The 15,968-nt window shown below is 45.1% G+C and overlaps 1 protein-coding gene across 2 annotated transcripts in view; it reads right to left on the reverse strand.

Annotated features, from left to right (window-relative positions):
• The window catches only part of LOC146811715 (interferon-induced very large GTPase 1-like), a 232,972-nt gene extending 217,440 nt beyond the window's left edge, over positions 1 to 15,532 (reverse strand). Inside the window, exons 1-2 of one of the 2 annotated variants that reach the window (XM_085618711.1) lie at positions 15,244 to 15,474; positions 9,332 to 9,427 (exon numbers count right to left, since the gene is read on the reverse strand). In XM_085618711.1, the coding sequence (XP_085474837.1) occupies positions 9,332 to 9,393 (62 nt within the window). In that variant the 5' untranslated portion in view covers positions 9,394 to 9,427; positions 15,244 to 15,474. Of the gene's footprint in view, positions 1 to 9,331; positions 9,428 to 15,243 lie in introns of both variants that reach the window. The other variant, XM_085618712.1, reaches the window with a different exon arrangement.
• Between the last annotated feature and the right edge of the window lie 436 nt (positions 15,533 to 15,968).

Consider the following 15,968-nt stretch of genomic DNA (forward strand, 5'->3'; position numbering starts at 1 on the left):
GTCAGAATGGGTCTTTATGGGCTTTTCAGACGATGTTCATTTATGCTATCGAAGTCTATCCCCAGCGTTCCATAAGAGATAACTCGAGTAATAAAGCCTTGGTGAAGGGAATTGCGAATATGAGTAGGGATATCGATACGTATAGGACTATTCCCAAAGATGAGTTACTAGCTTATGTTGGCTGGAATGCGACTGGATACAGTGTTAGCCTGAGTGAAAAGCAGAGACGAAAGAGGTCACCCCCGATTTGGATCGTACCCCACCGAGGTCATTTTTGTCTGCAAGGTATTGGCAGGAATCCGAAAGCTCAGTTAGGGAAGAGTGTTTGTACTCAGACGTACGTTTTTACTTCTCAGTCTTCCCCGCCGTTTTTGGCAGCCAAGGGTACGTATTTTGTTTGCTACAACAGAGCATATACATGGTTGCCCCCTGATTTTTCGGGAACGTGTTATGTTGGATATTTGTTGCCTCCTACGTATACTGCTGCCGCAGATTACCACAAGACGAGAGTTGTCATGGGTGTCTTCGATCAGGAAGATACCGCTGGACAAGAAGTGGGAGACTTCTTTAAGGGTTTCCTACCATTTTGGAGACCTATGGTTAACAGTAGGAGCTTGCGGCAATTGACGAGAGTGGTTGAATCCACCATAAACGAAACTGCCGGTGCCCTTAGTAATTTGACAGCTGAGCTTCAAGCGGATCGCCTTATGACATTGCAGAATCGTATGGTTTTAGATGTCATACTTGCAGATCGAGGTGGAGTATGTAAAGTGATCCAATCGAGTTGCTGCGTTTTCATTCCAGATAATGCTCCGACAGTATACGAGGCCATCTCCAGGCTACATAAGATCTCCGAGTCAATACATACGGACGGAGGAGATTGGTCGTTAACTGGATGGTTTGGGGAACTGTTATCCGCTTGGGGATGGAGGATTCTATCGATCATTGATGTGGCTTTAGCGATTCTTTTCTTGTGTTGTCTCTGTGTACAGTGTGGTCCTACCATATGTGGCCTTTGTGCTACTACCTGTGTTAGGAGACCGCCTGTCTTGAGAAAGGTACAGAGAGATAAGATGATGCTTCAACAGTACCTTGATGATTTGATGAATATCGACATCAATTCAGATGCAGACTGAGATTGCCTATGTAAGGGCAAAAGGAGGGTCTGAGGTTCCGTGAAATCTGAATCTGCGTTATAAATATCATGGTTCCGTTACGATTTTGGTAACAGCGAACCGTAACTAGTGAGTTTGGCTAGTACGTGGGTTTTCGTCACATTACACCAATGGATTCACTGCGTATTTAGGGTTTTCGTTCCGAACCCTGGGTTCCATTTTGCGCATGGTAGCCATTTTGTGGTTGCCCTCACATAGGCCGATGACTGTGGTTAAACGAGCTCTCTGGTCAGGCTCACCTTAGCTCGAGTTTGTGCTGACTCCTACGTGACTTGAGTGAACTGACCTCGTTGCCTGAGGCCAACCCTGCCAAACCCGTTCCCGCCCGCTAGCTGATCTTGATTAAGGGTCAGAGCACGGGATCTCGTAGGGTTTTATTGCACACAAACATGCCCCATCCTACTTCTATCTGTTTCTGTTTCTTCTTTTATGGTCCATTTACGATATGGGTTGTGGTCTCTTTATTATGGGTCTGTCCGGCTTGTCTAAAGAAGAATGTTGGGATTGTTCGATGATTGATCGTGGGCCGGACAACTGAAAAGTGGGTTTTACCGTCATGCGATACTTTTGGTGTGGTTACATGCGATTGGACAATTTGTAAAATAATGGGGGTTTGTCTGGAATGTGATGTTTCTGGCATAAAAAGGTATGACTTGCTTTGTAAAGTTGAGCAGTCTCCTGAGAACTCATACTTTGATGACTTCTAGGACTTCTGTTACTGGCTGCAGCCAATCAATTCGATCTCTGACGCCACCAAGAAGTATCCTGTGTCTCTGTATTCTAAGACAGGTGAACCCGAAGACTTTGGGCGTGCCCCTGGCGCCGCTGGGTTCTAAATACCCGGTTCTTCACCCTCTGCAACCATGGCAGGTTTCAGGTCGCTTCAGTTATGACATACTCACTGGCGCTTTAGCCAGGGCAGCAGGCGGGGGGTGGTAGTTGCCATCTAACTAGTGTGCTGCAAAAAAGTCTGGTAAAACACTGTGTTAGAGCAAAACGGCAACAGGGTTCTAGACCATTTGGCATTTCCAACATTCAGGAAAGGGCAGGTATTTGCTCAGAATGTTCCCCTCTGGCTCACACAGACCTGTCTTCCCCCTGGGTTATCCTTCTATGGGATGGCATAGAACCTGAGACTGGAAGGGGCATCTTCTGTGACCGGTGTCCCAAATACGTTGATTATCACCGCTGGGGTAGATGTACCATGAATGGCATGATCACTACTTGTGTTGTCCCTAAGTCTTGGGGTCAAACTAGGTTGGATCATTACGTCTACAGTCCTTAGGAAGCATCCAGCATTCCTTCAAACCAAGTAAGGGCAGTTAGCGATAGATAAGTATCAGCGAGTGGGTAACATATACCGGCTATTCAGTGACATCGTGCCCCGGGGGCACGCACGCTTCACAAAAACACAGAGCTGCAACCAGATAAGTGCCAAGTGGCAACAACCAGTAAATATGTTTAAGATGTGTCATTATGGCCTTACAGCGGTATGAAGCCAGTCTCAATTTGAGGTACGTCCAGGTGGAAATTGGGTGCTTTTCAAGGTTCTCAGGACCTATGCGGTTGGTGGTAGCTCCTAGGGGGCAACTAAAGGTGTACTGCAGCTAAACAGTAAACGGGGGATCTGAGATTCTGACACTTTCGGGGGTTGGAAGCTTCCAGGGATAGAGATAGACAGTAGGTACTGTGCATCTGTGATCCGACGGCAGTTAAGCAAGCGGGGTGCGCTGCGTAAGTTGTCACTGCACAAAAAGGTGAGGGGCCTACAATACTGGGCACAAGACAAATATTGTTGCAAACCTGATTTACACCATTAAGGTGTTCATCAGGGTTTACCAAGCAAAGGGGTTTGTACAAGCGTCTGGCAATGAAGCATAGTAGGTGCACCCCCGAACCAAGGGTAGGTGGCATGTTCCTGCAGTTAAGCTTATATGCCCCAACCGGTTAGCTATATTAGCCCCGCGGGGTGGGGACGCTGTCAGCCAGCATAGTGTGCTGCCGTCCCAGGAAACGGGGAAACAAGGTGTCAAGCACTAAAGGCTACAATGTAATAGAGCATTTGGCACGTACAGTGTTTAACAAAAACATTTCATTCAACGGGGCAGGTTATTTTCCACCCCTGGGGCTGCTCAGTGTGGGCAGTGGGTAGCCCCCCGGCGCCCCGATTCGTGAATATGCTAGGGTGGAAGTAATTAGGACTTAGTCAATCCTTAATGTTAGGCACCATATGACCGGCAGTGGTCACGGTATAAAATCAGACATTCTCTGAGCCGGTATGCCTTGGGGGTTTCACCACAGAGGGAGCCGAGTTGGAAATTCCCATAAGGAATAAGGGATGCCGGGCAAGGGCAGGAGGGCCCCCTTGCTCATTGCCACATACTTCTAGTTATGGACACTCAGGTGCGTCATGAATTAGAAAGCATAAGACTGTGCAAATGCTAAAGTATAATCCTTCTCACCCTAATAGCCTAAAGTAGGCAGGTGGGTGTGGGAGCGGTCAGCTAACAAGTGGGCTGCTGTCCCGAGAGGTGGGGCACAGGTGTGCAGGACACACGGTGCTAGTGGGACGGCAGCTAGGTGAGATCAGCAAATTTATGGGACTATGTGAGCCATGTGTCTGAATCCGCCCCGCCCAGAGCTGGCACGGGGCAGAGTCATGTGAAGCAGTGGAACTTTCCCACAAGAGGATTAGTTCTTGGCACAAGTTCACAGGCCAGAAGGGCTTCTGGTTTCATGAGACACTAGCTGATCCTGGCTAACGTCAAGGGCTATTGGGATATAGATGGGGTTCATCTATCACCAGTAGGGAGGGATCCCTTCCCTTAGATTTGCAGGAGGCCTGTAAATGAGAAGTTGCAGGTGAGAAAGGAGCTGTTTTGGTAGGGGGCTCTGTCGGTGACGGTGGCCACCTCCAGAGCTGTGGCGGAGTTACAGGGCGATCTGGAAGCAAATGGGTACAGAAGGGTACCTCTGCACGGCACATAGGAGTGCCAGAGCCAAAGCCCAGGAGCCTCTTGGGAGGTTCCTGGAAACCGTGTCGGCGCCCCGTTTGTCCTTCGGGTGGTTGTGGGCCTGAACAACCGGAGGCTTGCCTTGCTACGCTTCGCCCTGAAAGGGGCGTGAGTAATAAGGGACCAGGTGTCACGTGATCTGGGAGGAGGATCACCAGAAGGGGCAGCACAGATGGGGTTCGCCCCAGTGCTGCTTGGCTCATCATGCGGGCAGGCGGCCTAGATGGTTGCCTGCCCTTAGATCGCCCGTAAGATAACCCACCATATTACATAACGTTGTATGTAATAAACCTGCAGCAGTTTTCCCAAAACAAAATCTGTGTGGTGTGTACTTATTTGCATGCATGCTATGTGCTTGGGGAGTGGTGCCAAGATGGTGCTATGCGGCTGCCCGAGACCACCGCAGGAGGCCACTCAAGAGGGCAGCCCTCTAGTGGCATCGGGCACCCCACAACCCCCCCCCCGAGGGGGCAGGGACACTGACGGAGTCCCCTTCCTGGGCGTGAACAGTGCCGCGTCATGTCCGGTGTGAGGCGGGGTGAGGGGTATATAGGTCCCCCCACCACGCCGACGGCCTCTTTGTCGCACCGGACACGCAACGGTCACTGCCTCGCTGCACACGCCGTCTCCCACCCTACCGCTTTCCCGGCGTGGCTTGTGGCAGGAAGTATGGTGAGAATGTTGTAATGTTGTACTTTTTTCGTTGCAGGCGGAGTTACAGGGCGATCTGGAAGCAAATGGGTACAGAAGGGTACCTATGCACGGCACATTGGGGTGCCAGAGCCAAAGCCCAGGAGCCTCATTGGAGGTTCCTGGAAACCGTGTCAGCGCCCCGTTAGTCCTTCGGGCGGTTGTGGGCCTGAACAACCTGAGGCTTGCCTTGCTACGCTCTGCCCTGAAAGGGGCGTGAGTAATAAGGGACCAGGTGTCACGTGATCCGGGAGGAGGATCACCAGAAGGAGCAGCACAGATGGGGTTCACCCCAGTGCTGCTTGGCCCAGATGGTTGCCTGCCCTTGGATCGCCCGTAAGATAACCCACCATATTACATAACGTTGTATGTAATAAACCTGCAGCAGTTTTCCCAAAACAAAATCTGTGTGGTGTGTACTTATTTGCATGCATGCTATGTGCTTGGGGGTGGGGAGTGTTGCCATGATGGTGCTTTGAATATTACAATTGCATGCTAAGTTGTAAGCTACTATATTCCTACATGCAATAGAAGTCACGCAGCATCACATTACTTAAAATCTGTTAAAAGTACAAGCTTGTTGTTAGGCTCCTTCTTTATAAAAAGGTTTTTAAGAATCATCACCAAAGTCTTACATGCTAAAGTCCTGCAGCTTTCTACAGCAAGAGCACTACCCGGGGCTTTCAACTGTTGTTATTTAAAAAATCAAAAAGTGGGTTGCAAAACTGATTTCCACACGCCCAAGCACAATGACTGCGCCACCTGCAGGAAAGCAGCACTTGGCGCTCTCCGTTCTGAAGGCCTGAGCATCCTGGCCTTTTGGCCATGAATTTTTTGAGAGGGTGGAGGCTGCCCTCAATTGGCATATATGATGGCGATTCTCTTTCATTTTGCTTTAACTGGGATGATAACTTTCCGGTGGTTTAAAAAGTGTTGGGTGCCGCACAGATGAAACACCGCGTGACGCTGGGTAACGCTGGGTTTCAGTATCGCTAATGTGCAGTCCTTTAGGTTAACAAGCTGCTCTGTGATCATGTCGCTGTTAAAATTTAGGCTTTCACCGGTGATGAGCACGTGGCTGGCCTTTGATATACAATTACACGTGCAGCTGCAGGGCAGAGGACAGCCACATTCATCCATTAGAAACCCCCTGTAAGTGTCTGAAATGTTCCTTGGAGTGCAGAGAAAATGGCAAAGATGCCAAAAAAGAAGAACCAGCAGTGAAATCATTAGTAACGCTGAGGGCACCCCTGAAAGGAATTTAAGTGGAGCGCGGCCGGAAGTCCATGGACAGCCTTTACCTTGCGGGAACGAGCAGCAAGGCGCGATAGTTGCTAACAGATGGCCCCGCTGCTCGCTCCCGCAAGGTAAACGCCGCACATGCACTAGGGCTCATTGGGAACAGTGCAGTACATGCACGAGTTTCACAAAAAGCCCTGAGCGATTCCAAGAGGTCATCTCCTAGCGCTTGCGCGCTGCATGGGCGAGACCTAAAAAATGTGAGCACAAAAGGGCTTTTTTAAAACATAGTGCAAAAGCCTTTGAAACATTTTATAACAATGATAAAGGATGAGAAGGTTGCCAGAGCCGGTTCGTGGTGAAGCAATATAGTGGGCAGCGGAAAAGCATCACAGCAGGCTGGGGAGAAGCAACACAGTGAGCGATGGGAAAGCCACACAAGCGAAAAAAACGCCAGGCAACGGGAGATGCACATGGGCTAAAGAGAGCAAGTTGGAGTGCAGGTAGGGGTGAAGCTCACAGATGAGAGATAGCAACATGAATACAGGTGGTCGAAGAGAAGCATTTGGGCAAGCACGGGCAATGTGGAGGGGGAAAAAATGACACAAAAGAGACAGATAGAAAACACATGCACTCCCATGGAGTGCTTAAACAAAAAATAGTTCCCAAAAGTGGAAGTGAAAGCATTGAAGCCAGATAGACAAAGAGATGGTAAATAGACTACACTCCATGAGAGTGACAAGCACGAGATTGAAAAGCTGGGATACAAAAAGTAATCGAATAAGGCAAATGAGAGTGACATTAAAGCCAACCAATGGTAAGGAATGTGCGGGCTGCAAGCCCCTGTATGTTTTTGTAAACCCACAATATGTATTTAAAAACCAGGCAGCTGAGCTGTCTGGTAGACTTGCCCTAAAAATGAGATTTTCATAAATAAGTGCAGATGTACATATGATTAGGACCAAATCCTAAAAAAAAGAAGGGGAGGTACTAATCAAGTTAGGCAGTATGCCAGTGGCATCATGGTGCATGACATGATGTGTGGCATCAGAGGAAGTGGCATCACAACATCACAGGATGTGACATCACAAGAAGTGAAGCTTCAGACCTCACACATATGTATAGCAGGTCTATCACTGGTACATTTGAGAGTATTACAAGATTTAACAAATAAAAGCTGATAAGTACTTAGTGACTTCCGTTCCCTGTCTGAAGAAAATTAAAAACCCAAATGTGGATAAAGTTTAGTGTTTGATTAACTGTAGTAGACAGGGCACTAAGTGCTACAAAGCGCAGTTCATGCATTGCATTAAAAATGCTAAAAATTACAATTGCGAATATCTAAACTATAAAATGTATTAACATACCAAACATGACACCATTACATCCACGGTCAATTTTAGCACTTTGACCATTATTAAAACAAATGCAAGTTGCACTCTGCATTTGGTATTCTGAGCATGGTTAAGAATATTCCCTAAGAAAGATACAGTTATAACTGGATATTCTGCACATACTTTATTTCAGACATTATAGACCAAGCTGTATTGCCACAGGATGCTTAATCATAAGAAATGACTAATTAGTGCGACCTCTTTACATAATTCAATCCCTAACACGTGGGTTACAAAATCACTTTAAAAAATTCCCATGCATATGTTTTTTTTGTTGTGATGGGCAGTAGGACCTACTTTCCTAGACTGAGCACCATCAGTCTGGTGATGATCAGTATGGCATCTGATAACATATGGCAATGGATTCCAAAGAGGTAGAGGAGGACCCCTGAGACTTATGAACATTTGTGAAGAAAGACGTGCAATGCCAAGATAGTTTTGTATGGGTTACATTATTAACTTCATGATGCTTCACAGTCGCTTGAAGTCACTGGTAGAGTGTTTATTGTCCTCAAAACAGGCTGTAGTTGTTCTTTACTCTCATTATCACCCCTGTCAATATACTCTCTGAAACCATCTGATATGAATTTATAATTAGGAGAGAATCTCCTGCGCAGGTCTATACACTAACTCAAACTACATGCACTCAAAATTACTCTCTTGTGCATTTTTTCGAAAGGGCCTGCTAAGGGGCTGTTTCTACTGCCATTAGTGTAGCTAGGGTCCCTAGGCACATGGATAGCCAGCATTTGCCAAGCATACATAAGTTGCCCGTGCCTGTTCTGTGGGCAGAACTCCTTTAGCTTTAACCCCACACTTTACAATGTCCTAAAAAAGTAGTAAAACAACACATCAAGAATCCTAGAATCAACTGATCAACATCAGTAAAGAAAATGTAAAACAATTGGGGGGATTTTTAAATCCGGAAAAAGGATTAAATATACAAAGTAAAATATTGAACAGAGTGGTGAACTGATCATTTAGCTGTTTAAGTTAAAAGTCTGTTACTGCAGAGACCAATGTATAACACGCAGATACGTTTGAATAATAGCAACGCCACCTCAAACTTTCACCATTGTGGAAAACTGATGTAATTAGAATAGCAGAGTTGAATAAGTAACATCCAAAGACATAAAGGGAAGAACGAAGGAGAAAGAGAGATATGAAAACAATGACGAGGACAGAAAAGCAGATGGAAAAATATTCGTAAGAATAAGATAAAGTCGAAGCAAGTGTAGGGTAGTGAAATAAAAAGGTAACGGCAACCCTGGCATTAAGCAATGAGACCCTAAAAAACATTTGGGGCTCTGCATTTCTGTTTTTACAATTTACAGAGTGCCCCCAACAAGTGGTTGCCGCCTCCACATTTAGCAGCAGACAGCTCACTTTTATTCTTGGTTTTACCCTCACATTTACTAGTACAACCAAAGGACTGCTCACCCTCATGCCACCAGAATGCCTACACATAGAATGGAACATAAATGTCACAGTAAGAGGTATCACTTCCACATCAAAATAAGTGTAAGCGGACCAATGGCCAAGGATGAGAAGGAAATAGTGATAATTTTAACTCACGGCAAAAGAGTACTTGTAATTTCTATCCCAATTAGCACTTTCAAGAAAATATAGGCCTTTGCAAGGAAACATGGCTTGTTTCCATGGGAAAACTGAGATGTAGGAAAAATGAGAGACACCACAAACTACGGCCAGTAATCAGAATCTACATTAGACTATGCTTGCTAACAATGGCGACTGGTAAAATATGAAAGTAGTGAGGCGTAAAAATCCAGTCAACAATAAGGTCACAAAATTAGCTTACTTTTCCTGCAGCTTGACAGACCACTGGCAATTTGGACACGTCGATCTTCCTTTTCTCTGCATCCTCTGTCCTCGAGGGTTAGTGTCTCTCTTACTCCTGTGTGGACGCGGCAAAGAGCTGTGAGAGGTTACTTAAAGCATAGACAATCACAATGCTGCTTTTGTGCTCTGAATTTCCACACAATGCTTCAATGCAGCATCGCGAATGGCTGTGCAGGTCAACCCATTGCTCCCTTAGAGTGAACTGGGACTGGGTCTCTGTCCCCATAGCGCTCTCATACAGCACAGATTCAAAGGGCGAATGTACGCATGTCAGGTTTGCCACATTGAAGCCAGCGGTCAATCGGACATGTGCACTTCACGACAGCAGGCAAACATCTGGATGGATGATGTCACATGGTGCACTGTGACAGGACCACCCATCCTCCCCCTACAATATTGCACGCACAGTGCAGCAGCCTGTCTCGTTCCGCATTAAAATCTGCTAAATGGGCTATTTCGTTGTCATGGATCCCATATTTCACCTACAGTGTGTGATGATTCACATTGGGGGAGGGGCGCCGCCCCTAAAGATCCGTAAGAGGAACCGCCCCTGCTTGGTAATAAGAACTTTGCCCATCCTTGACATATTACACTGCCAACAAGATGCAGTGGAGAAGGCCTACCAGTTTACAGTAACAATGACCTGTGGGTTCGCTTATTCACTGCAACCTCATCCTGAAGGACTCAGCCCTATGTAAGTCCACATGATCTTTTATCTCATACGTAGCCTAACTCTGAATTACTACGCAAACAAATGATGGACATAATGCTGAATAAATCATACATTCACCCCCAGTCAAGAGAACTGGGATAAATCCCTCGTTCTTTTGCTCACCATGTCACCCCAGTTTATGCCCAGCCATATGGAAATCTGTCTTGACCCTGCTCCTCATGGGAACAGTCCATCCCAAATTGCCAAGCCAGGACCTCCCTGGACCAGAAACAAGCATCCTGGGACCGGTTCCAGGGTATTAGCTGTCATCAGGCCAGGCTAGCTTAAATCCAGTGGCACAGTGAGCAAGGGACCCACGTCTGGGCATACCCATCCCACTTAGAGGGAAAAGTGCTACGCAAACAAATGATAGACAGAATGCTGAATATATCAAACATTCACCCCCAGTCAAGAGATCTGGGTTAAATCCACTGTTCTTTTGCTCACCACAGCACCCCAGTTTAGACCCAGCCATATGCAAATCAGCATTGACCATGTTCCTCATGGGAACAGGCCATCCCCAATTGCCAAGCCAGGTCCTCCCTAGACCAGAAACAAGCATCCTGGGACTGGTTTCTGGGTATTACCCCTCATCAGCTAGGCTAGCTTGAATGCAGTGGCACACGGAGCAAGGAACCCACGTCTGGGCATACCCATCCCTCTTAGGGTGAAAAGTGCTACGGAAAAAAATGATGGACAGAATGCTGAATATATCAGACATTCACTCCCAGTCAAGAGATCTGGGTTAAAATGAATCCATTGTTCTTTTGCTCACCGTGCCACCCCAGTTTAGACCCAGCTTTATGCAAATCAGTCTTGACACTGCTCCTCATGGGAACAGTCCAGCCTGAACTGCCTAACCAGGTTCTCCCTGACCGGAAACAAGCATCCTGGGACCGGTTTTGCAGCATTACCCCTCATCAGCCAGGCTAGCTTGCGTCTGGTGACCAATGCTCATTTGCGACTGCCATGCTCGCCTATTATGTGATCCTAGGCAAGTATTTAATTTTACTGAGCCTCCTTTTTTATCACCACATATGAGAGCACCTTCAGACACGTGAGTTCAGGATAAGCACTGTTCACAAACCACTTGAGTTTGATTTAATAGACGACAATGTTGCTCCGTTTATAAGAATCTGGACCATTTATAGAGTATACATGACTACTGACTTGCTTCATAGTTTACTAATGCCAGCGTGCCCAGGGCAGGGATGGGCAGATGTACTAAGGTGAAACGCTTCTGCATGGTAAATAAATATACACACTTCTTTGAATTTTTAAGACACCATACCATATTCTAACATGATGTTTGTTGCATGATTTACTTGTCAAACATTTCCAGGGCTCTGCTTGTGCATGGGCTCGAAGAGTCAAACCAGACACCCTACTCATCTCTGGCTCAGATCTCCCTGTTAATTTGTTGGCTTGCCCATCACTATGTGTAATTAATGTTGATCTTCCAGCTTCTTGGAGTGATGCATTCTATGTTCTTCCTGCTGATTTTTTCTGGGATTCTGGTGCAGGGCATGCTGTGATAATCACAAGACAGACACAAGGCAGGCATGAAACAGTTTTCCAGCCTTGCTACTGCCCTGTCGGTTATCCTTACAGAAGTGCTGACATTGGAAAATCTTTACTCCAGAAACCCATAAATTGTGGGTAAAGATGTGGCAACTAAATGGGGGTGGCATCAGGAGAAGTGGGGTTATGGAAAGCAGTCTGACAGTCAATTTATACATTTACTTTTTTTTTAACTCTGGCACAAATAAATTGGCAACAAGGAGAAACAGCACAGTAAATCTGTTCCGGCTTACCTTGCTGTAAAGGCTGCATTTTAAAGTATCTTATGGTGTTAAGGCACCTGCTGCAGAGATCTTTGCGTGCCCAATAAATCACAGGGAATTTTAATACCGGAAGATAACTATGGTGATTAATGCATGTGCTGGAGATATCTGTGTTTTGTCTAGTTACAGTTTTCACTCACAGTAACATAGAGGGTTAATGTGTCTCTTGCAAAGCACATTGTGTAACATGCAGACGACAGATTTTTACTTTATGAAGCTATGTAGTTGGGTTACTACTCTTAACACAGAGATCCTTTTGTTGCTTGTAGTTCATAAATTGCAATCTTTATAATCCAGTACAGTGTGCTATGAAGCATGATGTGTGACACCTTGTAACTCAGGGCCACTGGAATTTTGCACCCGCTGCGTTTTCCCCGTAATTATGGATTAGCCGCATTTCCCACATAATCTATCATCCGCTGCATAATCTGCAGATTAAAAAAAATCTGTTTCTAGCTCAAACACAATAAGATACTAAAAGTGCAGTGGCACTTGTTGTCCCACAGTAAAAAGCCCTTTACAAAAGTTGACTGATCACCTTTCTGTTGCTTTCTATTCCTTTGGGTGTCAAAGCGGTACTAATGAGGTGAAGCCTTTGCCCAGATGGTCTTAACATGAATAAACATTGCAAATTACTAGCACTACATGAGTTGCATTATACTGTGTAATTTGCCTTTTCTTGCTAATAATTTAGTCAACACGAACTCCTAATTTAGTCAACCCTGCCGCATAATTCCAGTGGCCCTGCCCTAAGTGTCTTATGTAACAAGTCCTGTCATTTGATTTACACACTTGTATGATATGCTGTTAATGTGTAATTTGTTCATGTGAAGTAAAACGTCTGACACCCTTCACTGGGAGGAGTAGCGCTATAAAAGAATTGAATTTAAAAAATGTTGTATTTAAATTGTTACTTATGTAAATACTTGTGCAGTCCTATACATCTGACATCCTCGTGCATTCATATCTCATTTATATTGGATTGAACAAAGTCAAAATCTTGCTTTCAAATCGCAGTTACTCTTAAGTATTTGTTAAGCAACAACAAGCCCTGTGCCTTTGTTTCCCCTCCATTGGCTTGGCATGATCGGCTTGAGATAGCTCCCACACAGGATGCTACTCGAACAAAAGAAGGGCTAATGGCCATTTAAATCAGGCCTTTGTCTTTGGCCCAGAAGTTGGTGAAAATAAGAGTGTTTACACAGAATATCAGAACCAACAATATCAAGGGACAAAATATTGTGAAGGTAAGTAAAGTTTTACTATATATAATCGACACATTTATACCTTGATGATATGTATATATCTTCAAGGTACGTAGATGTGAATTCAAGAATATTAAATCTATACGTACCTATTTGCTCTTACCTTCTCGATATTTTGGTCCACGATATTTTTGACACAATACTCTGTCCTCTTGATATTTTTGGTTCCGATATTTTGCCAGTGATCCAAAATAAGTAAGCCCTCTCACCGCATGAACACTGCTCCTCGGAATGGAAAGCACACAAAGTGCAGACAGGAGCTGAGTGTATTTCCGTGTCGGATAATTACACCGGGACAAGTTGAACATATTTCACTGCAGCCTAACTTCTTGGCAGGGTCGGACAGCACCCACCCTGTGAAACTAGTGGGTGGACGGCGTCCACCTGCGTGTACCCTCGACCTGTTCCCTGTATTTGAGCTTGCAGTACAATTTTAAGGTTTTCAGATGAGTGCATTTGTTGTATCATGTAAGGCTGCGCGTAGTCCTAAAAACCCACAGGCACTCAATTGTATTGTACTGCAACAATGATATAGTGCTTACTGCTCCTGTGTGGAGAGCTGAAGCACTTGCCTACATGGGTAACATGCTATGCTGTGTAGAATGTGGTTGGAAGCGTGGTGCCTTTGTTTTAATTCTATGTGGGAAGTGTTTCCATGTGTGATGACCATAGAGGTGCAGTTATCATGTTATGGGACTCAGCATTTAGCAGTGTGATGGGTGAAGACATGTGAGAGACAGGTGCCCATAGAGTTGGGCGACCCAATAAATTTACAGGGAGAGCTGAGCCAGAGCCGAGTCAAGGGTTTGTGTCGGATCTTAGAGCCCGTGCACAAGTCGAACTCTGAAAATATTTTCTATGTACATCACACAACAAACATAAAGTAAAATATTATAAAGTTCCTTCCAAGTTTAAAAAATGAATTTGTTTAACATTTGAAGTTTTGACATTAATTTGTCATGTTATAGAACTGCACTGAGAAGTACTTAATAAAAATATAGTGCACTATTGGTTCATGTTTAAAAACTAAGAGGCAAGACAATTGTCTTTTTTGAATTAATATTTTTGTATTTGTCAAAGGGAAGCAATCCTTGTAAGCTTTTTAAAATGTTCACGATTTTTACAGTTTTTCAGAGTACTCAGAGTAAGACACAAATAAGTATTTCCATCAGCTACAAGGTAGCACATAGTAAGAGTTGATGCATATGCTCTAAGAAAGTGGGAAGGGGGAGGGGTAAAAAGAAGAAGAGAGAGAGAACAAAGTGCTCTCTAGCTCATAACCAGTCATGTAATTCAAGAGAATCTGTGTCATATGTGATCAAATTTCTGTAGTGAGTGTACTCCTCTACTTCTAGCCAATGCACTTTCCCTCTGGAAGATCTCTTTCATGATTGCTCACCATTCTGCTGCTGCAGAGGCAAGTTAATTGTCATGTAAACCCTGGAAGTGGCCAGATTGTTATGGCGCAACATTATAGCCTATTAAATGAAGCACAATAGTTTTTTTTTTATACAGCTGGTATTCTGAACTCACGTCTGAAAGTGCTTCCATATGCGATAATGAAAAAAAAGTGTTTTGGTGAATATTTGCACAAAATCACACAATTTAACTGGGGAATCCCTAATTTATCCAGGTTTTCTGATTTCACTTTGCATAAATGGCTGCCCATTTATCTTTCCTTATGTCAATGCTTTTGTTTTGACCTCTTTGGGATTTTTTTATATAGCGTGAACTCGAGTCGAGCGCTTTACATGAGCACCAGTTACATTACCCAAGGTTACATTCATTGCTTATAGGCATGGGGAGATTAAGTGATTTGCCCAGAATCACACAATGCTGAGACGTTGCCGAGACTCGAGATGATAGAGGGAGCTGAGTGTAAGTGCAAGTTTTAAGTAAAAGCATATATACTTATTTTTCAAAACACACAATAAAAATATGGATTAACGAAAATAAGCTGGCCAAAAAGAAATATAAATACACACAGACGGAAATGTAAACAAATAAAGATACCACAAAACCGGGAGCCCAACTCATAATGCTCACTCACCACCCGAGATGCGCTTGCTCTGTTTGTCCGCTTCAAGCATTCAGTGCGTAGGGGGAATATAAAGCAGAACCTCCCTCCGTCCGACCAGCAGAGTCCGTTTGCCCAATCAGCACCAGCACGAGCGGGCACGGGCAACACGCACGTGCACCTGGGGGTCGACCCGCTGTCTCAGCGTCAGCGAGCGGACCTGGCCTGTTGCTGCTCCCACAGGTGGCCTTTTGATGAGATCAACGACACAAGGCGGTAGAAACTGTATTCTGCGTGCTTTCTGTTTCATGTACTAAGAAACGAAACTTACGACGTCCACAGCCCGACGCTACCTAGAAACTTCCACAGTACGTCGTTACTAATCCGTCCTAGTAAATCGGACCTCACCCCCATTTGAGACAAGCATTGGCAAAGTCAGTAATAGGCCCGGCGTTAGTTTAGTGAATAGCCTTGTTAATTGATGGGTGAGTTTGTTGAGCTTGTGTATGAGTGGGTGGCTGTAAGGAAGTTTATGTTTTTTGACCACATTTCATCAGAATCGTGATGATTATCTTGTGGGTGGTAGCTTCAATGCATTTTTTTGGTCAGGGCTTGTAAAGACTGGGCTATAAAGGAGCTACCATGGCGTTCAGCTAGCTACTCGCTACCCCAACACATCTACAGCTCCCCCATACAGAATATTTTTGAAAGCTGTGTTTCTGGGTGTGTTCCCATTCAAGTCTTTGTTGAGGTGGGCG

This window comes from Triturus cristatus, chromosome 7, assembly GCF_964204655.1.
Source record: "Triturus cristatus chromosome 7, aTriCri1.1, whole genome shotgun sequence".
Lineage (NCBI taxonomy): Eukaryota > Metazoa > Chordata > Amphibia > Caudata > Salamandridae > Triturus > Triturus cristatus.